Source organism: Solanum stenotomum, chromosome 1 (assembly GCF_019186545.1).
Source record: "Solanum stenotomum isolate F172 chromosome 1, ASM1918654v1, whole genome shotgun sequence".
Taxonomy (NCBI): Eukaryota; Viridiplantae; Streptophyta; class Magnoliopsida; order Solanales; family Solanaceae; genus Solanum; species Solanum stenotomum.
This window is the reverse complement of record NC_064282.1, coordinates 44,438,025-44,461,258: the sequence shown is the minus strand read 5'-3', so window position 1 is coordinate 44,461,258 and position 23,234 is coordinate 44,438,025. Positions and strand designations below refer to the sequence as shown.

Sequence of the window (23,234 nt, the reverse complement as noted above, 5' to 3'; positions counted from 1 at the left end):
CTTAAAATAGAAACCCTAGTTTTTTGGAGACTTCATTACTTTGAAATAGAGAGTTTAAGGACTCCATGGGTGAAAGGTTAACAATAAATTAAAGTCACCATGAAGTTTGTTCCTTAGACTTGACCTTGTTTTTATTCTTCAATGGAGTTTCTAGAGAGAGAATATTTTGAGATGTTTTTATTCGATTTTGGGAATTTATGATAATGACTTTAGATGGGTTATTTTAGGTGGGAAAATAGTTATATAGTCCTTTAAAATATTCTTAAAACTACACCACATAACTAATAATGAATTAGGATATTACTAAAGAGCCCCTCAACTCAACTGCCAAAAGGAAGTTTAAGGGGTGATCCACGGTTGGTGTCCCACGGACCGTGGGTGGGACCACGGCCTGTGCTGCTCATCTATGGTTCGTGGCTGGGAGCTAGATTTTGGGACCTCGACCTATGGAGGCAGGCCACGTGGCATGGACCCATCCATGAGGTGTGGGTCTTGCATGTAGCCACTGCCTTAGGCAAATTCCACAAGGCTTCACCCACGCTGCCCCCCCTACGGGGCAGGCCACGTGGCATGGACCCATCCATGAGGCATGGGTCCTGCCCTTGGCTAGTACCTTATGCAGATTCCACAAGACTTCACCCACGCTACCCCCCCTATGGGGCGTGGGTTCATCCACGTGGTGTGGAACCCACTCATATGTCACTGCTTGGCAACCTTAAGGATCCTTTCCTAAAGGACCTAAGGTTGGTCCTTGATGTTTAGGACTTCACCTCCTAACACCAAAACATCAATTTTAAGGCAACTTTAAGGCTCTAATTCTAACATAGAACTCTATCTTAGTCTACTCGTTTCAGGTTAGTGATATTTGCATAATTAAGATAAAACTTTCAATTCAAGTGTCTACGATCGTACAATAGAAATATAACCCAACCGAATGTGTTGGGGTCGAGTCCCAATAAAGAGGTTCCTGAAATTTAATGGTTAAGCGCAAAAATGCTAAAGTTAACCATAGCTAAAAACATTATCGAGGAAAAACATACTAAGTTAAAAGAGTTTGACACGAATGTCAATTATCAATGGGGGATTTGCAGTTAACTAACAACTAAAAAAGTACAATAATGAAAGATGCAAATTTGAGACGGGATTCTTGGGATGTGATAGGAATACGGGATAAACTAGACTATCAGGTACATGCTTTTGATAGTAAATTGTTGAACATTTGTGACTAGACTAGACTATAGTGGGGGTAAATTTTCTCTCGAGCAACTTACCTAGAATCAACTCGGTTTCTCTCGAACACTGAGTTGTTGGATTAAGCACAGCCTCCGCCTTAGCCCATTCACTCTCTCGAGATGAATGTGTGGGAGAAGGACTAGGATTCACTCTCTCGAGTTGAACCCATGTCGACCCAATACCACCGGCTATCAATTTAGTAGTGTTAGTTTTACGACCTCTCTCTCGTGCAAGACAAAAACACTGAGATGAAATTGGATTTGCAGCTACAATCCCATTAATTTGTACGCAACTACTAAATGAAATCACATTTAAACAACAAATAAACCATCAACAATCAAGACTCCACAGATAATTTAACACACATTCACAAAATCACACCCCAAGAATTGGGGTTTCAACTAAACATGTAGAAGAGGAACAAAATGATGCCAAATCGAAGTCACATCAACTGGGTATGATTTAGTTTCACTTCTAACGAGTCTAGGATGAAGATTCTTCTAGACCCACATCAAAGTTTTTGGAGATGAGAACCTTCAAATCTTCAAAGTTCAAGAACAAATTCTCCGAAATGTAACAACTATTTTATTCTAAAATTTGAATGTAAAACAACTTGATATTAAACTAATGGTTTTAAATGGGTATTTATAGGTGTCATAAAGTTTGTCGCAAATAGTCACTCGGCGCAGTTAGTCGGGATTGCCGATGCACTCGATGATCCACCCTTTGGGCTACTTCATCGCCTTTCAGCTCTTGCCTTCAGCATCTTCACGTTCTGGATCATTGGGCGGTGTAGTACTGCATTGCGAAATTGCTTGACGACACACCGACTGCTCCATTTAATCGCCAACTTGATCTTTCCCTTCAGAGCTCAGCACACCGGAACAAAAGGTGAGATTTTAGGCCTTTCTGTGACTCGCCTAATGGATTAGGCGATCGTTAAGCCATCTTTTCTTCCTTCTTTCAGCCACTTTGTTCCCTTTCTTTGCTCGATAATGTCCATGCTTTGTCTCTCAATTCAAATACATGAAACTTAAGGGTTTACATCAGATATTGAGACAAAATATGCATTTGAGGACACTAATTCTATAAAAAAAAAGCCTTAAATGAGTCCAAATCGTGGACTCATCGATACCCCCAAGTTAAACTTTTGCTTGTCTTCAAGCAAACTTAAGTTCAGTATCTCAAAAGGGAAGTCTCGAATAGTGCTACACAAGACTCAATAATGAATGCACACAACAAGACTCAGTTTACTCATGCAAAGATCGATTGTTCACTCAAAGATTCAAGTTGTGACTCACCAATATCAAACAATCCTATGCTCACAATACTTGCTTAAAATGCAAGTTCAAGCTCAACCAAAGTGTTCAAATGCTGCCACAAAAAGAATGATTCCATATTCACACATTAGTTCGCAATTCAAAGATTTGAAATCAAATCAAACGCTCACACTCAAAAATAGGAACACAATGCATAATTACACCCATAGGTTTGCCTGTAATTTCCAATAGACATTTGTTTTAGCTCACTCAAAATCACAAAGGTTTTTTCAAGGCCTGTAATGGTGCTGAGTGCAAAACTATGGTCATTTAGGTTCAATGACTATAGTCCTCATGAAATGTGATGTGAACAACACTTCCTTTCCTTTTCTTCATCATTCTCATTTGTGCTCACAAGTAGTCCCATTATTAACTTCCCATGGATAGTTGGAAACCTTGTTTTCTTTTTGCATTTTCATAACTTTATTCCATAACTTTTTCTTTCTTTTTCTTTTTCTTTCTTTCTTTCTCTTTTTTTTGTATGGAGGAGTTCCATTTTTTTCAAAACCATGGGTAACAAGGGGGCTTTCTCGTATTTCTATGCTTACCATATCTTTTCACCACACCAACTTAGGATTTTGGCGTAAGTTTCCTATTCAAACTAGACACAAATCATGAGGATTATGGGTATTGGGTAAAGAAAGGTCATTGTTTTATCAAGCTTCTTCCAAAGAAAAGTAAGGCTCAAGGAGTGTTCAAAAGAGGTTCACACACACTCACAATGTAGGCCACCAAAGCGGTATATGTCAAATTAGCTCACACTCTTTAAAGTTGCCTAAGATCATCTCATGAGTTCAAATCACTCAGTTAACTTGACCAACAATGCAAATTCTAGGATCCATCATGCATGGTTCATAGTAAGCTCATCACAAAAGGCATTGACACTACAGTAAAACAAGACTCCACACTTTCGCCAGTGTGCAACGATCATCACAAGAGACTCGATTCGATAATAGGCTAGTCACAACGAGATGGAAAGAGTTCACATATTGTCTATGCAACTTCAATTGGCATCATCGTAACCGCACATTCATGTTTGTTCGATTATAAGCACTATTCAAGTCATCGGTATTGATCGGAACCGATAATTAAATTTGTCAAAGAACATCCACATTCAACAAAGAAGGTGTGGTAAAAATTTTTTGGAATGACCAAAATCATTTTGCAATTTAAAATACGGAGCCCTCAAACATCTTCTAGAATGCAGTATTAACACAATTATAAATTCCAACCCAAATATATATAAAAAAAAATCTGCACAAAGCTGGGCCTCACCTCAAATGCAAATGAACTAAAGTATCCAAAAAGAGAGCAAAAGTAAGACAGAAAGGGAGGTAAAGAAAGGATCATGTCTATGTAGTCTCCCAATTTGTCTGGGCCTCAGTGCCCGGTGCAACAATTTGTACTTGGGCATCAGTGCCCTAAATAGTGCTCAGGATATGGGAATCAATGCCCGGATTCACCTCAGAGGGAATAGCAGTGCCAGATCAAACAAGACCTACTCTGGACGTCTCAGTCAGCGATGTCTGGATCACCGGCTACACAACCGTCTCTACAAGATATGGCAAATCTCTAAATATGCTCTCCTCTCGGCAATCAATGATCTCCTCATCAGTCTCAGTATCCGACTCCCCCTCTATTGTGCCATCCCTCTATACTTCTCATATGGGTGTGGGAGAAATCTCTGAAGTCTCTGGGGCATCTTCATCAGCAGCAGCCTCTATTAATGAATTGAAGTCGATAGACTTTAGATAATCCAACTCCTTTCTTAATTGTGCTAACTCGGCTTTCAAAGTCGTCACCTCAGAGGTATCCCCCTGTCTGCTCTCACAAGCTATGACTATCACAGTCAACTTATCAACAGAAGTCTGGATGGGGGTGAGTGCAGCAAGAATGGCTCTCTCGATCATCTCAGGGATGGATCTCTCGAGTAGGGTCACCCATATAACAACTGATTAGGCCAAATTCTCCATTTTTAAGATCATGGCCTGAGTAATCCTGATAGGCTGGGAGGAGGAGGAAGCACCTGGGGGTTGCAAAGAAGAGGAACAAGTAGATGTACTTAAAGGCCCAGAGGCTATAGTAGGCGAAGATGCCTCTGCAGGTAACGAGTCAAAATCAACCTCCGGTGAAATATTTGCCAATACTACTCTCCTCCCATCAGCCTCTTCTCCTATGTACGCAGCCTCAATACGCTGGATGTCAGTGGAGGATGAACGGGTGACCTCAATATCCCTCGCAGTGTCCCGAGGGACTCTAGAACGCCGCTACAATTTAGTGATCATGATTAGGAATGGCAGAGAAGTTTGTTTCTACTTGGCTCTCATGGCTGAAATCTGTAGCCCTAGGTCGATGCGTCTCCTAGACTTTATAGAACAAAGGCAATCTGTTTTAGGATTGTGCAAAAAGGACTCGTTCGGGGATGGCATTATGGTGCTGCTGATAAAGCCAAACCTGAACTTGGCAACAATGCTCAAGTCCCCCTTCTCAATAGGGACCCTGCATCCATCCACAACGAGGTGGTGTCAAAAATCAGTGCAGCCAACCACCCTTTCAAGTCATCTAAGGACATAGCAATGAACAACCCCTCGTAAGGAAGTGAAGAGTGAAGCGGTCTATCCAAAACAGTGTTAATATATTCATTGTCCCACTCAACTACCTTGCCTCTAATCATGACCGACTTCACTGGTCTGAATTCGCTCACCTACTTTTTGTTTTTGGGCACCAACTCCCGGACCCAGGAGGGATTTTAAGGGCCTCAGGTCCTGGAGGACTGCTCAAACTCATGGTAGTTGATTGTGTCCCTGATATCGGGGTACTTGCTCTGTAGGCCCTCTGTAGATAAAAGCTTCTCCTCTAGAATGGTCCATACCCCATCATCTTTCAATCTGTTCAGTAGTTTAGGTGGAGGAATGATAGGGAGTGTAGGGGTCACTGGAGGTGCCTGAGCTGGCACTGACTCTGTTTCAGGAGAGGTGGCAGCTGATGGAGCTCTGGTGGACCTGGGTTGAGATCTATCCTGGATCTCATATCTTCGGGAAATTAAAGGCTGCTCGTCTTCAGGATCAGACAAATTAGCCCGGGTGTCAACAACCACTCTCTCAATTGAGTGTTTCTTTCTTTTGCCTTTCTCTCTCGGTGGGAGTTCTTCCCTTCTCCTCTTTGGAGGATTTTCTCCCCGTTCATTTATCGTAATGCCTCGTGCTTTCTTCTGGTGTGGCATGGTCAGATTGCTCCAAACTATATCTGCAAAACATTAAAGACAGGTTAAATAATAATCACACTGAAGTATAGAAAATTAATTGCAGACAAACTGACCGATCCAGTCGGCAAGTTGCCAACCCTCTTTAGCGAGCTAGATCGGGCTTGCCTAAGGGATTGGCTAAAAAATTACAGCAAGTCGGCAATGGGAAAGCCGTTTCAGCGAATTGGGGAGTACATTCGGCGATCAAGGGTTTTTCCACCGAAAGTTACAGTGCAACAAGGGTTTCAGGGGTGCAGACAAAGGGCAATCAAGCATACTATCGGTTAGTTGCCAAGTGCTATTGGTGACAAAAGGCTTCTTGCCGAAAGTTACAAAAACCAAAAATACATATAGCACGAAATTTAAGGCGATAAGGGGTGATTTGGTGAACCGTCGAGTGGTTCAGCGAGCTCGACCCAGCTTGCCAAATGGCCCAACATGCCTATTTTTAATCCACCTTCTAGAATTCAAACCCGCAACCCCCGAAAACCAAATCATAATATGCAATAGTTAAATTAGGCTCAGACCCATAGAACCCATCATCCCGGAATACTTAGATTTCTTCATGTTTTGCCAAATTTGGCCATTTGACGACAATATCCCTTAGGAAGGGTGCCACCCGCTCTATCATTAAGCAATATACGTCATTTAGCGCAAACACGAGCTACTTCAACTTCACCTAATCAATCTAAAACACACGTAAGTACAACCAAACAAAACTTCATTCATTGAAAACCATAAAATTACGGCCATTCGATGATCCAAACAATACTGGCAAGATTTTTAAATTAAAATCGGCATTGAGATAATCTATTCCTATCAAAGAGGCCCAGCACACGACAATACGATATTATCATTGCAAATGAGTACAAAATTTTCGACAATAAACTTAGGATTCGGAGACCAACCATAGATGCTGATTAAAATAGGATTGAAATGCTAGGCGGCAAAGGAATCCTACTTCCGAGCACCAATCAACAACCAAAATACTAATGAAAAGCAAGAATATTGAGAATACTAACTTGGTATGAGTTTGTGAAGTTTGAGAGCGAGGGAAGGTAAAGAGTTTGAAACTTCAAAACCTTTGGCCATATATAACCATCTAGTTTGCGTCTGTTCGGCGATGTTAGTCGCGTCTGCTAATACACTCGGTGAAGCACCGAATAGTCACTTACCCCGCCAATTTCTACAGGCCTTCATTTTCTTGGGTGTTAAGATGGCCGTCTTAATCGTTGTCGGCGACTCGCCAAACTGCTCTTGAGCTCGATTATTTTTACAGGCTCTGAGTTGAAATTTTGTTAAGCCACATGGAGGATCAAGTCGGGCACGCCGACCTCTTCGGAGATACGCCGACTGGACTATTTGCTTGTCAATCTGCATTCTCCAAACACTTTCCGCATGTAAATCTGCACAACTAACACACCATTATTTAAAAAAACCAAACTAAAGCATTTAAGGCTTTTGGGTTGCCTCCCAAACAACACCTTAGTTAACGTCGTGGCACGCCGCAAGTCAACACTCAAACCTCATTTTTGGGGTTAGCCATAGTATCACTTGGCAACCCCCTGTTTTGCTGAGAGTAGAGATGGGTCAAGGCATGACCCATAAGGTTCTCGAGCAGTTAGACATATCTAGAATGAGAAGCAATCAATTGCTTTATCACTTTGATGCTCTCATTGTGGAGAATGATTGAGAGCATTCCCTCAATGTGTTTAACTTAATTGTCCTTTCGCTTTCTTCGCTCATGAAGAGGGATGTATTTATCCTTCCATTTGCATTGGACTTTGATCTCCACCATCTTTTTGGCCAACTCATCAATCTGAGACATTAGTGCGGCCAACATGAAGTCCTTTTCTACTTCTTAGTTCGTTTCAATCATTTCATCAAGTAGTTGGGCTACTATCACATATGGTTATTTTGCAATTCCTCCTAGAATGAGTTGGTCGACCAACACCCTGTCTTCGGGACCAAGACTTCTGAAGAAATACTCAAGGAGCTTTATGTCGGGAATGTCATGAGTTGGGCATTGAGTTATCAGTTCTTTAAACCTTGCCCACGATTTCGGGATCCGTTCACCTTCCAATTGATTGAAGGTTAGGATGCGATCCCGAAACATCATTACATCTAATGGAGGAAACTCCATTAGCTCGTAAGTACTATTCGATATATTCACCTCCTCTACTTTAAAGTACCAACAAGCAAAACAAAACTAAAAATTAGTTAAGTGAACTACAACTAACAAAACAAAAATTCGTCTTAACCAAAATTTTCACGTAACACCACTCCCGGGCAGTGGCGCCATTTTAATGTTTTCGTAATCAAGACACAACTTTCAATTCAAGTTTCTACGATCGTACAATAGTAATATAGCCCAACCAAATGGGTTGGGATCGAGTCCCAAGGGAGCGGTTCCTGAAAATTAATGGTTAAGCGCAAATATGCTAACATTAACCGTAGCTAAAAACATTATCAAGTAAAAACATACGAAATTAAAAGAGGTTGACAAGAATATCGATTATGAATAGGGGATTTGTAGTCAAATATCAAATAAAACCAGTAAAATAATTAAAGATGCGAATATGGAGATGGGCTTCTTGGGATGTGATAGGAATACGAGATAAACTAGACTATCGGGTACATGTTTTTGTTAGTAAATTGTTGAATATTTGTGACTAGGCTAGACTGTAGTTGGGATAAATACTCTCTTAACAAACTTACCTCGAATCAACTACGTTTCTCTCGAACACCGAGTTGCTGCATTAAGCACAACCTCCGCCTTAGCCCATTCACTATGTCGATATGAATGTGTGGGAAAAGGTCTAGGATTCACTCTCTCTCGTTGAACCCATGTCCACCCAATACCACCTGCTATCAATTTAGTAGTCTTAGTTCTACGATATCTCTCTCGAGCAAGATAAAAACAGTAAGATTAAATTGTATTTGCAACTACAATCCCATTAAGTTCATATAGAACTACTAAATGAAATAACATTTAAACAACAAATAATCCATCAACAAGCAAGACCCAACAGATAATTTAACCCATATTCACAAAATCACACTTCAAGAATTGGGGTTTTAGCTAGACATGTAAAGGAGGAAGAAAATTATACCAAATCGAAGTAACTTCAACTGGGTATGATTTATTTTCACTTCAAACGAGACTAGGATGAAGATTCTTCAAGACCCACACCTAATTTCTTGGAGATGAGAACCTTCAAATCTTCAAATCTTGATTCTAAAACAACTTGATACTAAACTAAAGGTTTTAAATGGGTATTTATAGTTGTCAAAAAGTGTGTTGCGAAGAGTCACTCGGCGCAGTTAGTCGGGATCGCCGATGCACTTGGCGATCCACCCTTTGGTCTACTTCATCACCTTTCATATATTACCTTCAACATCTTCGTGTTCTGGATCATTGGGCGGTATAGTACTACTTCACGGAACTACTCGGCGACACGCTAACAGCTCCATTTCATCGCCAACTTGATATTTCCCTTCAGGGCTCTACACACTGGAACAAAAGGTGAGATTGTAGGCCTTTCTACAACTCACCTAATGGATTAGGTGATCGTCAAGCCGTGTTTTCTTCCTTTTTTCAGCCACTTTATTTCTTTTTTTTAGCTCGATAGTGTCCATGCTTTGTCTCTTAATTCAAATACTTGTAACTTAAGGGTTTACATCAAATATTGAGAGAAAATATGCATTTGAGGACACTAATTCTATCAAAAACATGCCTTAAATGAGTTCACATCATGGACTCATCAGTTCGCTACTAGTATAGTCATGAATTTTTTGAAATGTTCCACCCATAATAGCCAATACCTTGTAAACCTCATGAATGAACTCTTGAGGATCATCCTCAACCATGAAACCATAGAATTTTTGAGGATTCATTCGTGTAAAGTCCCTAACTGTAGATGCCACCGTACCCATATTTTGGTTCACGGGAACCACGACCTCCCTTTTGGCTTGAGCCGTCATGGCTCGAGCAAACACTTGTAATGTTGTCCTAAATTTCACATTGGTCAATCGTTCGGCTATGTCACGACCCGAGAGCACCCCCAAGTCGTAACATGCGTATTCGACCTCTCGGAGGTCTCATACAAGCCCTTAGCATTCATCACATTAGATATGTAAAATAGTGCGGAATTAAAAACTCTTTAAATAAAATCCCATAAGACTCAAAAGTCACTTTTAAAAACATCATTCAAAAGTACACAAGCGGAATACTAAGTCTCTTAGCCATCTTAGACATAAACGGGAAAACATACTAGGTACACGACCCTTTACAATCAAAAGAAGTATATTAAGTCTATTACAAGAACCTTATCATAAAACTAGAATAGAAAAGTCTTGTCCTCGACATATGAGGACATACCACAAGATCTTGGAAGAACTTCAAGTTCCAAGCTTACTATAGAACCCGCTTACTTTCCGGAACCTACAGTTGTAGAAAATAGAGAAATATGGAATTAGCACAATTAAGTACTAAGTATGATGACCATGCAAAAAATGCTTAAAAAGGGACATTTTAGTTAGAAACCATGCATTATGCCACCTTTTTGAAATATCATGAACAATAGCATAAAAGACATACAAGACAAGCATAACATCAAGTAAGTCATAATATCACCTTTAAACAATATCAACATGAAAACCTTTACCTTGGACCTTCACCTCAAGAAACCCTTATGCTATACCTCGTGCAATGTATGGATGACGTCCCATACCACCATCCATACTAAGGCACCACATTTAGGTCACTTAAAGTAACTTATCATTCCTTTCTTTCACCTTTGCACAATATTCATACATAAGAGGTATATCATTAATTAAGACATGACAAGGGAAAATAACTCGTAATATAACCCAAGTATAACATGCATAACATATTAAGCATTTAAGAGCCAACATTCTTTAATAACCTCATTTAGGGTACATTCATGTCACAGTCATTAGGATTTAGAGAAACTCACTATGACCCTCTCCAAGCCTACTCGTGCAATGTATAGGTAGCATCCCATACTACTACCTACACTTTGTAGAACCTGTCAAGAAACCATAATGAAATCTCACATGATGGGAAGTAAGCGTTTAACCGACATAGACCATGAGAGCTTGTCATGGAATCCGGTGTCATGAGTCCCCACACCGAAAAGAGGTGGTCTACTTGCCTAAGGAAGACCGGTATATATAGCTTAATGGATCCACTAGCTTCCTATGCGGGCACATAGTTTATGGGATAAGGTAGACGATCATTGAAACTCATGCCTAACTGTCGGGGGAGTTTCCATCTAACCAAATCCGCTCGGTGCTTAGCCTACATTCCCATAGAATAGTTCATTACTTTGACATCATCACACATGAAAGGGTGCCATAAGCCTACCGATTCAAGGTACATTATTTAACACATGAAAGGGTGCCATAAGCCTACCGATTCAAGGTACATTTAGGAAAGCTCATTAACTCCTCTTGAAAGGGTGCCATGGGCCTACCGATTCAAGTCTCATCATTAACCTTTATGGAAAGGTGCCATAGGCCTACCGAATCCAAGGTTCATTACTTATCATTAATGGAAGGGTGCCATTAGCCTACCGATCCAAGGTTCATTATAAGCATGTGTGGAAGGGTGCCATAAGCCTACCGATCCAAGGATTCAACAATCAACAATATAATCATTTATACAAGAAAATGATGCATAAGCCCTACCAATTCAAGGTATACTTTATATTGAAGAATCCTTCATATTATATCATCAACATTCATGAGTGTCATCAACACATCTCTGGATTTCCATACATCTCATAACTCAAACTTTAAAGCATCGATTCATCAATTCTCCATAGTTGGACATTTTGTCAAACACCTTGAAGGCATGTAATGGAATCAAAGAGCATGGAAAATAGGGTAGTAATTATGCAACCAAACCAGTGAACAACCTACAACAACACCTTTACATTCATAACATGATCACATTATCTTCATTGAATTCTCATTCGTATAATGTCATGATAACACTCCAATTTCTCATACTATGCCTTTAAGGCCATAAGCCTCACATACCAATACACCAACAATACACCATAAAATAAGCATGGGTAATGACATACTTCAACAATCTAAAGACCTTTAAACAAGTTTGATTCATATACATTCATTATCTAGCAACCCACTTCATAAAGGCATAAACTAGGAATAGAGAGAAATCATGGGTTCATGGAGTATTTTCATCTTAAATCGTCAATACAACAACAATATAACCATAAAGTGCCATTAGAAACCTTTTAAAACCATTTGGTGGAAGAACCCATGAGATTGAGTGAAAACCTAGATTTTTCATACTTTGAAATAACTTTGGATTTGGCTCCTTGAATGGAAAATTAGACAAGGATCAAGACCACCATACCTTTGCTATGATCTCCCACGAAAATTGATGAAGACACCACCTTCAAACCAAGCCCTAGCTCCAAGTTCTTGACTTTCTTAAATGGAGGATTGTAGAGAGGGAAATGTTTTTAGGGATGGGAATGAACTAATGGTATATAGGAAATAATATAAGTCTTTTGAAAAAAATGGTCCAACACTTAGAAAAAATTTCAGGCGGGTGAACAGTAATGAACAGTAAAATTAGCTACTGGAATTTGCATTTTCTGCCGGACAGATTTTACGAAAATGGGCATAACTTCTTCGTCCGAACTCCGAATGAGGTGAAACGAAGTGCGTTAGGTAGCTAACTCAAAGGGCTTTCCATGGATATATTATGGGCCACCCAATTATTTGTGTGCTAGGAGATATGACCCTCCAAAGTAGACCCTCGAAAAAGGCTTCACTTGGAAATTTCGGATTTTGATACGGTTGCTCTAAAATTTGGGTTAGACCCATTTCCCACTCAATTTGACCCCCTAAACAAGAATATGAAGTCGGATTTTCGAAAAACGAAACGGATCTTTTAATATACAGCTAAACAAGTTTCCGGTAACTTCCGAAGCACATTTTTAAGAACTTTTGGGTCAAATTCAAATATAATCATTTCATTAAGTTCTCGACTCCAAACTCACATGTGAGGCTCTAGTTTCACTCTATCATTTTCCGAGTCGTTACATTATCCCCCACTTAGGAACATTCGTCCTCGAATGACACTTTAAACACATAAGGGGTAACAACTCAAGTATACAGCCCATCAACATGCATACAACATCAATACAAGTACATAAATATCGGAGGAAACATCAACTCCACATCAATGAGGCTCAAACAACTTCATGCAATTCAAGAAATTAGGAATACATCTACCAATTCCTTATGCATCAAGCTTTACCATTTCTCATTTCATTGGATGAACTTCCTTCTCCAATTTACATCACACTCATCCCAAAATTATTAGGCACATTATGCAATTTTCTCACAAAAGTACAATTATGCAACATTCTCAAGAACACATTTAAGCATGCCTAATAAATCAACTCATGCAACATTTAAGCATGTTCAACATTTATCCTCATGAAGCATATAGACAACTCAACTAAATGCACATCAACACGAGGAACACGTTTATGAAAACTCATTTTATCATTTAACAAGAATTCAAATAGGACATGCATAACATAAGGAGACCATGGAAACTCATTTTCACCCAAGACTCCAAAACATAAAACAAGCTACTAGGAACTCTTGGCCTCAAGCTTGAATAAGAATAGAAGGAATGAGATAAGGATATCAACACTCTCAACAACCTTGCTATTCAACCTACCATCCCCCACTTAGAAGAAAACCCAATTAAGGCAAACATGAAAAACAACACCATAGAAACCTCATCAAGACATTCATGACCATAAGGAACTAAAACTTACCGGCGCCTTCATTCGGATTAGCTTCCTTGTCCTTGCTAGCTTGGAGAGCATAGAAACGACCATAATTTGGAGGAATAGGAACCGTTCCATCTTTAGAAGCTTGCTTTGCCTCCCTTCCTCTAGCCGTAAAAGTAGGACAATCTTTCACCTTGTGATCATTCTTCCCACAACCATAGCATCCATTAGTACCGGCTAGGCACTTCCCATAGTGCCTCTTGCCACAAGTGGTGCAAGTAGGTTTAGAAAATTGAGATCCACCACCTTTATCTTGGTTAACCTTAGGAGCACTTGAAAAATCTTGATCTTGAGCCCTCTTCTTGAACCTAGGTTGACTTTGCTCATCGGATCTACCCCTCTTCACATTCCTATTCATCCTCTTAAGTTTGGACTCCTCAATGGATTGAGCATACACTATGAGCCTAGAAATGTTCATGTCATTATGGAGCATTGCCGTATGGCACTCTTCCTTGACTAGGTCGGATACGCCGGTCACAAACCTACTCATCTCATCCCTAGGGTTTGACACCAAAGATGGGGCATACTTAGACAATTGGGTAAACCTCAAGGAATACTCTTGCACACTCATATTACCTTGCCGAAGATTGATAAACTCCTCAACCTTACACTCCCTCATCTCACGGGGAAAGTACCTACCAAGGAAAGCTTCCTTAAACTCCTCCCATTCTATAGGATCCGCTCCCACCGGCCTATTAGCCTTCCATTGAGTGAACCAAATTTGGGCAACATCTTTCAATTGATAGGAGGCAAGCTCCGCCTTTTCTCTTGAAGTCACCCCCATAGCACTCACTACCTTATACACTTCATCCAAAAATTCTTGGGGATCCTCTCCCACCTTAGAACCTAGAAACACCGGAGGATTCATCCTCACAAAGTCTCTCAACTTAGAAGCCATAGTACCCTCATTAGCATTCACCCTAGGCCCCATATCTCTAGTCGCTTGAGCCGCCATGGCTCGGGCCAAGATTAAGAAAGCCGACCTAATCTCTTCATTGGTCATATCCGGGGGAACCACCGGAACCTCATTCTCTTGCTCACCTATAGGAACTTGATTGCATTGCACACCTTGACCATTTTGCACAACTTGGGGAGGAACTTCCTCATTCACATCCTCTTCTCCTACTCTCCTTGCGGGTCTCCCTCTTGTATTCATATCCTATAAACACAAGAGAAGGATAAGGATAAGAACACTTATAGAACCACACTCTAAGGCACGACTTTAAGAATATGAAAGAAGTGTAACTTCTAGCATCCTATAGCCTCTCGCTCATAGATGTGTCGCGACTCACACCGATGAACAAGACTCTACTAGATGTGGCATGTGAGACATCGATCCTAAAAAAAAACATTTCCAAAATCTTATGCTCTGATACCATGTTTGTCACGACCCGGGAGCACCCCCAAGTCGTAACAAGGCGTACTCGACCCCGAAGGGGTCTTATACAAGCCACATAGTCATTCATTGCATTCAATAATGAAAATAGTGCGGAAAAAAAAAAAAAAACTTATTTACATCCACACATTTAAACTTCTTAAAACAACTTTAAAAACACACAGCGGAAGTCTAAGTCTCACATGGCCATCTTAGACACAGTCGCAAAACATAAGTAGGGACACGGCCCTTTACAATCAAAAGAAGTCTATTACATGAACAAAAGAACTTAAAAGTCTTGTCCTCGAATCCATGAGGACATACCAAGTCTTGGAGGAAAGCAATCCAACACTTCAAACTAGCTAGGAGGGATCACTTGCCGGAACCTACACTTATAGTAAAAATATGAAGAATATGGGTTAGTACACAAAATGTACTAAGTATGATGACCATGCAAAACATGCTTAAAAAGGGACATTTTAGTTAGAAACCATGCATTATGCCACCTTTTTGAAATATCATGAACAATAGCATAAAAGACATACAAGACAAGCATAACATCAAGTAAGTCATAATATCACCTTTAAACAATATCAACATGAAAACCTTTACCTTGGACCTTCACCTCAAGAAACCCTTATGCTATACCTCGTGCAATGTATGGATGACGTCCCATACCACCATCCATACTAAGGCACCACATTTAGGTCACTTAAAGTAACTTATCATTCCTTTCTTTCACCTTTGCACAATATTCATACATAAGAGGTATATCATTAATTAAGACATGACAAGGGAAAATAACTCGTAATATAACCCAAGTATAACATGCATAACATATTAAGCATTTAAGAGCCAACATTCTTTAATAACCTCATTTAGGGTACATTCATGTCACAGTCATTAGGATTTAGAGAAACTCACTATGACCCTCTCCAAGCCTACTCGTGCAATGTATAGGTAGCATCCCATACTACTACCTACACTTTGTAGAACCTGTCAAGAAACCATAATGAAATCTCACATGATGGGAAGTAAGCGTTTAACCGACATAGACCATGAGAGCTTGTCATGGAATCCGGTGTCATGAGTCCCCACACCGAAAAGAGGTGGTCTACTTGCCTAAGGAAGACCGGTATATATAGCTTAATGGATCCACTAGCTTCCTATGCGGGCACATAGTTTATGGGATAAGGTAGACGATCATTGAAACTCATGCCTAACTGTCGGGGGAGTTTCCATCTAACCAAATCCGCTCGGTGCTTAGCCTACATTCCCATAGAATAGTTCATTACTTTGACATCATCACACATGAAAGGGTGCCATAAGCCTGCCGATTCAAGGTACATTATTTAACACATGAAAGGGTGCCATAAGCCTGCCGATTCAAGGTACATTTAGGAAAGCTCATTAACTCCTCTTGAAAGGGTGCCATAAGCCTGCCGATTCAAGTCTCATCATTAACCTTTATGGAAAGGGTGCCATAGGCCTGCCGAATCCAAGGTTCATTACTTATCATTAATGGAAGGGTGCCATTAGCCTACCGATCCAAGGTATACTTTACATTGAAGAATCCTTCATATTCTATCATCAACATTCATGAGTGTCATCAACACATCTATGGAATTTCCATACATCTCATAACTCAAGCTTTAAAACATCGATTCATCAATTCTCCATAGTTGGACATTTTGTCAAACACCTTGAAGGCATGTAATGAAATCAAAGAGCATGGAAAATAGGGTAGTAATTATGCAACCAAACCAGTGAACAACCTACAACAACACCTTTACATTCATAACATGATCACATTATCTTCATTGAACTCTCATTCATACAATGTCATGATAACACTTCAATTTCTCATACTATGCCTTTAAGGCCATAAGCCTCTCATACCAATACACCAACAATACACCATAAAATAAGCATGAGTAATGACATACTTCAACAATCTAAAGACATTTAAACAAGTTCGATTCATATACATTCATTATCAAGCAACCCACTTTATAAAGGCATAAACTAGGAATAGAGAGAAATCATGGGTTCATGGAGTATTTTCGTCATAAATCATCATTTAAATACTAATACAATCATAATAAGTCATTAATAACCATTTGAAAACGTTTGAAGAAGGAACCCATGAGTTAGAATAAAAGCCCTAGGTTTTGAAGAACTTGAAACCTTTGAAAACTAACTTTGAATGGACTCTAGGGTGAAAGCTAACCCTAGATGAAGGATCACCATACCTTTGCTATGATCTTGCAAGAAATTGATGAAGAAAGACTTGAATCCAAAGCCTAGCTCCCACTTCTTCTTCTTCTTGAGTTGGAGAGAATATTTGAGAAGTGAGGGAAATGTTTTTAGGGATGGGAATGAACTAATGATATATAGGAAATACTATATGCCCTTTGGAAAAAAAATTCGTCCAACACTTAAAAAAAAAAAAGGGGCGGGTGAACAGTAAAATCGGCTACTGGAAATTGCCTTTCTCTGCCGGACAGACTTTACGAAAATGGGCATAACTTTTTCGTCCGAACTCCGAATGAGGTGAAACGAAGTGCGTTAGGTAGCTAACTCAAAGGGCTTTCCATGGATATATTATGGGTCACCCAATTATTTGTGTGCTAGGAGATATGACCCTCCAAAGTAGACCCTCGAAAAAGGCTTCACTTGGAAATTTCGGATTTTGATACGGTTGCTCTAAAATTTGGGTTAGACCCATTTCCCACTCAATTTGACCCCCTAAACAAGAATATGAAGTCGGATTTTTGAAAAACGAAACGGATCTTTTTATATACAGCTAAACAAGTTTCCGGTAACTTCCGAAGCACATTTTTAAGAACTTTTTGGGTCAAATTCAAATATAATCATTTCATTAAGTTCTCGACTCCAAACTCACATGTGAGGCTCTAGTTTCACTCTATCATTTTTCGAGTCGTTACAGGCTAGAGGATCGACTGGAACTTGAGGAGCTTGTGAGAAACTTCTTGTTCCACATTCTCCCTCACATTTCTTCTAGCATAAGTGCTATGAGTAGCCATATCATGTAGAGGATATGATAAGGATTAGGGGAGAGACCTTATAGAGTTAGAGTGTATCACACTACTTTAGAATAATGAAGAAGTGGAGCTTTCTAAGCCTCTAGCCTCTCATCCATAAATGTGGAGCGCTTCACACTCATGAACAAGACTCTACATGCCATGGGTTGGGGACAGCCTAGGACCTTTCGAAACCTTTTGCTTAGATTTGAATGTTTTTCATGACAAATGGCACCCCCTAGGTGTAATATGGGTCACAAGACCCTGAGATCCCTTATACAATCCACTTAGCTTTCATAGTAGAGATAATAGAAAATGGTAAGATTTAAAACATTATTTCAACACAACCAAAGTTTTCAAAAAAATAAAGTGTATATCTAAAATACTTGTCTCCAAAACCATGCAATACAATAGAATATCAGGAAGTAGCCCGTAAATAAATGTTGAAAACTCAAATGTAAAGAACATAAGAAAAGTAGTTCCCGAATCCTCTGATGAATGAGGGTTCACCAATCATCAATTATTTCTCCACTATAGATCCTAGCAACGGGGATGAGAATTGGGAATGCCAAACCCTAAATTTGGAGAAGAAATGTAAACAAGAGAACGCGTTAGTACAAAAATGTACTAAATATGATAGCATGCATAAACATAACATAAGATTTCAACATCATAAGTCATAAATAAATATCAATCCATATAATATATCATCTTAGCATGTAAGGACTACTTCTTGAAGTAAACTTAATTGATCCTTAGTCAAGACATGGGTAACCGTTGATTAACGTTACCAAGACATTTCATCCAATTCTAAGTGTCAACGATCGCTAGTTAGTATAATAACCCAACTAAATGATTTGGGGTCAATCCCACATAGAGTAGCTTTTCCTTCAAATTCAATTATAGAAGTATGAGAATAAGCTCTTCAACTGAACACTTACTGCACCCTTTTCGGTTTAAACTTCAAATTTTAGGCTATAATTATCAATCCAATTTAACTCGTAACAGGAAACGATCCAATAGTAACGTAATACTTGGGGACTTGACCAACCAATTATTGAATTTAACTTAGTGGATGAACATTGATGCTCACAATGGGATAAACTATCGTGGGTAGGTAGAACTATACGTAAAGAAATTTTCTCTCGAACAATTACCTTATCTTCGTCTAATTCTCTCGAACTTCAACACTAGATAGAACAACACAACCCTCGTCCTCATTAAATCCACTCTCTCGAGCTAGATACAAAGGATTTATTCCATGTTTCACAATGTCAAGCTGATATCATGGAGACCCACTACAAAGGATGCTAAACTTGCGAGTTTGGCTTCGCACTTATCTCTCAAGCAAGTAAAAACACTGAACTTGATACACTAATCATGTAAGATGACCTCAAAATGCAGCAGCAAATTAGACCCACTTCAAATTAACACCATTATTTGCAAAGCAATGACACCCACTTAGTAAAACTCAACAATTGGTCACATAGTCAAAACCCCAAGAAGAGGATTTTAGCTAATCATAGTAAGAAGAGGAAAATCAACATCCATTATGTCTACCATAGCTCGGTAAAAATGAAAATTGAATGTTAAGATTAGCTAAAAATCTCTACTTTTACAAGATCTCCAAGAAAGTTTTTCTAAAATAACTAGGAAACCCCCTTTAGCATTGGTTCTTCTCTTAATCTCTTATTCCACACGTTTTTGAATGTTTTCTCTCTCTCTCTAGGGAAAATCAATTTACGCAATTCTGATGTGTGACTGTTTAAGACCAATCGGCGAGGTAAGTAGGGTTTCGCCGACAGTTCAGGGACTCGCTGATTGTCCTTCCTTTCACCTTTATTTTTCACTTTTTCTTAGTACAACTACTGTAATTTTAGGGGACCGAGATCGGGATCACAGAATGATTCCACGTGTCGCCTTTTCTTCTTTCATCTCACCTATTAGTACTAGTTTGGATCTCCATCAGCACTTTTGGAGACCTAGTCGTCCCTCGCTGAAGTGATCGGCGACATGTCGACAGAAACTGCTACTCGTCGAAGTTACCCCCAATTCAGCTTTAGCATTCAGTGTATTTAGGCGGTAGAGTGACAACTTGGCGAATCACCAAGTGGCATTGGTGATCTCTAGGGCCTCATTTCTTCATTCTTTTAGCTCGCTTCATTCCTTTTTGTACATTAGTGGCCATGCTTTGTTCCTAAATCCAAGTACGTGGAAATCAAGTATTTTGCATTAGTTTTTGGCACTAAATAAGCATTTAAGGACACTAAATCTATCCAAATAAAGCCCTAATTGAATCCAAATAGTGGACTCATCAACACCCCCAACTTAAACTTTTGCTTGTCCTCAATTAAAAATCAAGTTCAACAGTTCAAAAAGGACGTCTCAAATAGTGCTACACAAGACTCACTCATGAATGCACACAAAAATACTCAACTTACTCATTCAAGGTTCAATTGTGCACTCAAGGATTGAAGTTGTGACTCACCATTAGAAAAGATTCTCAAGTTCACCATACTTCCTTCAAATGCAAGTTCAAGCTCAACAAAGGTACTCAAATGCCCTCACATAAACAATGATTCTATATTCACACACAATGTTTCAACAATTTATAGCTCTGAAATCACTATCAACACTCACACTCACAAACATAAACACAATGCATCATTTCACCCATAAGTTTTCCCATATTTTCCAACCAACCACAGTTTAAGCTCACTCAAGATAAAAAAGGTCTTTTCAAGGCTTGTAACAGGGCTAACTGTAAAGGTATGGTCATTTAGGCTCAGTGACATCTATTGTCATGAAATATGGTGTGAATAACACTTCCTTTCCTTCTCCTCATCATTCTCATTTATGCTCATAGGTCACACCCATTATTCACTTTCCATGGAATACCGGACACCCCATTTTCTTTGCACTTTCTTAAACTTTTTCATTATTATTATTTTTTTGTATGGAGGGGTTCCATCTTTTTCAAAACCATGGGTAAAGGGGACTTCTTTGCACTTCTTGATTTACCTTCACTTTCCACCACACCCCTAACTTAGGCTTTTGGCCTAAGTTGGCTATTCACACAAACCGCATCTCATGAGGATTAAGGGTGAAGTGATAAAGTAAGGTTACAATTTCATCAAGTTTCTTCCATGGAAAGGCTAAGGCTCAAAAGGTGTTCAAGCGGAGTTGACACATTCACAAGGTAGGCCACAAAAGAGGTATAATGTCAAATTGTTCCACTCTTAAAAGTTGCCTAAGATCACTTCAAGAGATTGCATCACTTAGTAAACTAGACTAACGGGGAAATTGTAGGTGTCATCATACATGATTCACGGTAAGCTCATCGCACAAAAGACATTGACACCAATGTCAAACAAGACTTCACACTCTCTCTAGTGTGCAATGTTTATCACAAGAGACTAAATTTGATAATTGGCTAGCCACAACGAGATGCAAAAAGTTCACATATTGCATATGCAACTTCAGTTGGCCTCATCGTAGCCACACATTCATTTTGGTTCGATTATGAGCACTATTCAAGTCATCGGTATTGATCGAAATCAATACTCAAATTTGCAAGAGAACAACCACAATTAAACACAATCAAGAGGGTCCAAGAACACAGAGGAATTCACTGACCAAGGGCTACCCCTACCAAAAGCAGTCAACATTGTCCCCAATAGATTAGAGAATGGATACCACCTCAAATAAAACTAAAAAGTAAAAATAAAATAGTAAAAGAAAACTAGTAGATAAAGATAAAATTCTAGTATGTAAATATGCAGAGCAAGGTCACAAGGAATCTTCACTAAGTGACGTGTCGGCAAGGTAATGAACTAATCGTAGAGTGATTCGGCGGTGCGCCCAAGGAGCAAAATCTCACCGTTATTTCCATTGTCTGACACTCTCAGAAAGGGCAGATCAGCGGAGATGCATAAGGTCGCCGAACAGGTTGGCGAATCCCATAATGGACTTGAAACATCGCCGAACAATCACTGTGTTACGCTGCTAGCACTGAAGTAGAGAGGGCGAGAAAAATTGGTTCGCCTAACAACATCAGCGATTCTCTGAGTGATAAAGGTTTCCTGCTGAATATTCCAGAATCTCAGCCCCTTCTTTGCGATCCATAAGGCTGGCTAAGTCGTTCTGGCCGAACAGTTTCGATGATTCGCCAATAGCATCTTCTCCTCACACAATATGCTTTACCTGCAAAGTCAACATACAGTATTTAAAACAGTAACACTTGAGTTGCCTCCCAAGAAGTGCATTATTTAACGTCCTCGCACCGTGTGGAAATGATCTCAAGCATCTTCTAGGTACACTACCTTATTCAGAGAGATCTATTAGCACTCGCCAAAGTATAATTTCAAACGTTGCAGGTCCTTCTTGACCTTCAACTTTGATGGCACCATTTCTGAACACTCATGTCACTCTAAATAGTCATGACCATTTGGAATTGAGCTTTCCTAAAAAGATTCAAAGTCGAGAATTGTATAGTAACACCCAATCTCCCACTCTGAACTCCCTCATAAGGATTTTAACATAATGTCATTTCTTTATCTTTTCCTTGTAAAGGTCCGAGCTCTCATAAGCTTTGAACATAAATTCGTCCAACTCATTTAACTATTCTACTCTCTGTTTTAAAGTCTTTGTCCAGTCCATATTTAGAGCCTACAATGTCCACGGTGCTTTGTGTTCCAATTCAACAAGTAGATGGCAAGACTTACAAAAACCTAGTTGATATGGAGGCATAACGATTGGTGTTTTGTATGCAGTATGATACGCCCATAGGGCATCATCAACCTTCTGAGACCAATCAGTCCTATTAGCATTCACTGTCTTGGCCAAGATGCTCTTTATCTCTCTATTTTGACACTTTAACTTGGCCACTTGTTTGGGGATGATACGGAGTTGCTACTTTGTGTTTTACTACGTACCTACTCAATGCGGCTAAGAACCACTTATTCCAAAAGTGGGATCCACCATCACTAATGATAGCTCGAGGAGTACCAAATCTAGGAAAGATGTAGCGTTTCAGGAATTGAACCACACTCCCTTCATTGTTTGGAAGTGCAACAACTTCCACCCATTTAGAAATATAATCTATTGCCACCAAAATATAGTTATTATTAAACGAACTCACAAATGAGCCCA

At 39.5% G+C, this 23,234-nt stretch overlaps 1 protein-coding gene across 1 annotated transcript in view; it reads right to left on the bottom strand.

The window, feature by feature from the left end:
• LOC125861711 (uncharacterized) overlaps window positions 1-14,820 on the bottom strand; it is a 67,147-nt gene extending 52,327 nt beyond the window's left edge. The window contains exon 1 of the mRNA XM_049541569.1: window positions 13,650-14,820. Coding sequence (XP_049397526.1) covers window positions 13,650-14,820 — 1,171 coding nt within the window. The remainder of the gene's footprint in view (window positions 1-13,649) is intronic.
• Between the last annotated feature and the right edge of the window lie 8,414 nt (window positions 14,821-23,234).